At 35.5% G+C, this 2,002-nt stretch overlaps 1 protein-coding gene across 1 annotated transcript in view; it reads left to right on the top strand.

Moving 5' to 3' along the window:
- Window positions 1-1,790, top strand: part of LOC137647215 (uncharacterized) — a 5,420-nt gene extending 3,630 nt beyond the window's left edge. The window contains exon 3 of the mRNA XM_068380562.1: window positions 1-1,790. This exon is cut by the window's left edge and continues 1,822 nt beyond it. Within this exon, the coding sequence (XP_068236663.1) occupies window positions 1-675 (675 nt within the window). The 3' untranslated portion in view covers window positions 676-1,790.
- Window positions 1,791-2,002: the final 212 nt, after the last annotated feature.

Below are 2,002 nucleotides of genomic sequence, written 5' to 3'. Positions count from 1 at the left end.
AGTGAAAGCATGGACAGCACCATGACTGTAGAATCTGACCATACTGTTCGAGAAACTGACACGTCATCAGACACCCTTGAGTCAACCTTGATGCCTCTTATTCAAACTGAAGGTGAACTCTTTGAGCCCAAGACCACACTTGATGGTGATAGTGATACACATGTTCAAGAAGCTGACCCTGTCAGAGAAAACAAGGAGATTGAGCCAAGTACCCCAAAAGTTGAGAGGTCCTCCTCCGAAAGTATGCCAGAACTTACTGCCATCAACGAGGAAGAAGAGGACGAGAAAAGTGTCTTCGCTAGATCTGTCTCCACAAGCAGTGACATCGGCAGTATGCTGAGTGAGAACAGTGAGGCCGACAAAGAAGAATCTGCCTCCAAGTCCACCGAATCTCAAGAATCCCAGGATGAAAATGCCGCAGCACTGGCCTGGAGGAGGAAGGGACGATCCATGAGTATGCAACCTTGTGATCCTCCTCCGTTTTCTCACATGCACCTTTGCAGATCGAATTCCTTCAATCTCGTGATGCCCCTAGGAGGGTTTGGTGCGCCTCCTTGGGAAGAAGTTTGCGAGGGAGCTGTCACTAGAGCTTTGGAAATGTTTAAACTTAAACCTGCTGACATGACTTCGGCAAGTAGAAACTTTTTAGAAAGAAGAGAGTCTCTTCATAGTTAATGGAGATGTGTTTAAAGTCTTCTGAAGCACAGTGTTAGTTCTGTACAGACTGCAGCTCAATAGCTGTGTCATCTAAAGAAAACTAGAAACGTTGCCAATCAACTGCATATTACATATGCTATTATTAAACTACATCGTACTGATTTATTTGAAAATTATAATTTTTACAAAATACAGTGTTTGGATACTTTAGGTCCACATTTCAATTGATTTTACATTTCAAATTCTGACTAATTGCAGGGTCAGTGGTTTGTATCATTAGATGATATATGCAAATATCCACTATTTGTTTACTGGATTTTTTTTTAATTTGTAGCGCATGTGTGAATCTAAAACAGTGCTTTTTAACGTTGTTTATATAGTGAAATATCTTTCATACTGCAAAATTAACAAGTGATGAAAGCACCCACCATTTTTGTCTCTTTTTTGGAAGGTTTCATGGAGCATTTACTCTTGATTATTCGAAACGCTTGTGATAAGTAAATGAAATGAAACCAGTTTCTAGGACAGACCTGTACAAGAAAACATTAGTCAAGGAATGTAATATTGTGAAAGTTGTGAAGTGACCAAAGTAGGCTTATCCGCCTACTTTTATGATATAAATATATTGGGAAAAAAAACTCTAGCGACTGAAATATATTTCAGAAGCGTTTCATAGATATAACCATATCCTTGTGAAGAGACTTCTTTTGAATTTCGTAGAATTTTAATGGAATTATGAGGCTGTTGTGTTCTTATTTGTTATACCGTTAGTAATACGCAATGATCCTTTGACTCAAAAAAAAAACTGTTGTGCAAGACAGTACACGTGTAAAGATACGCTTGAGATTTTAGATTTACGCATGTATAGATTTATTTGATTTAAGTTTGACTAGGAACTACGTACCAGAGTGCCTGGAAAATGGTAAACAGCTTTAAGCTATGTAAATACATACTTGATATTAGTTTTTAAGTTTTATTTTGGTTTTATATTTTCGGGTATATTGGTGAAGGTCCGTTGACGTTGCTGTTTCATCCGTTAATTGGTATGTAACACAGATGCTCTGCATTGAATTTTTTTATATTTGTTTAAGAATGTCTGAGCTTTAAACTGATCATATATATATATATATATATATATATATATATATATATATATATATATATATATATATATATATGTATATATATATATAAATATATATATATTGCTTTTTTTTTTACTTAACTTCATTTGGTAACTGTCATTTTCATTACTCCCGCCAGTTTTGACACAACTTTTAATAAAGGTTCCATTGCTATTTGTAAACAAAGCACGTCTAACGACATATTTTTTACTACGTCTAAT

Source organism: Palaemon carinicauda, chromosome 9, assembly GCF_036898095.1.
Source record: "Palaemon carinicauda isolate YSFRI2023 chromosome 9, ASM3689809v2, whole genome shotgun sequence".
Classification (NCBI taxonomy): Eukaryota; Metazoa; Arthropoda; class Malacostraca; order Decapoda; family Palaemonidae; genus Palaemon; species Palaemon carinicauda.
The sequence above is the reverse complement of the archived record's forward strand: the minus strand, read 5'-3'. Positions and strand labels throughout refer to the sequence as shown.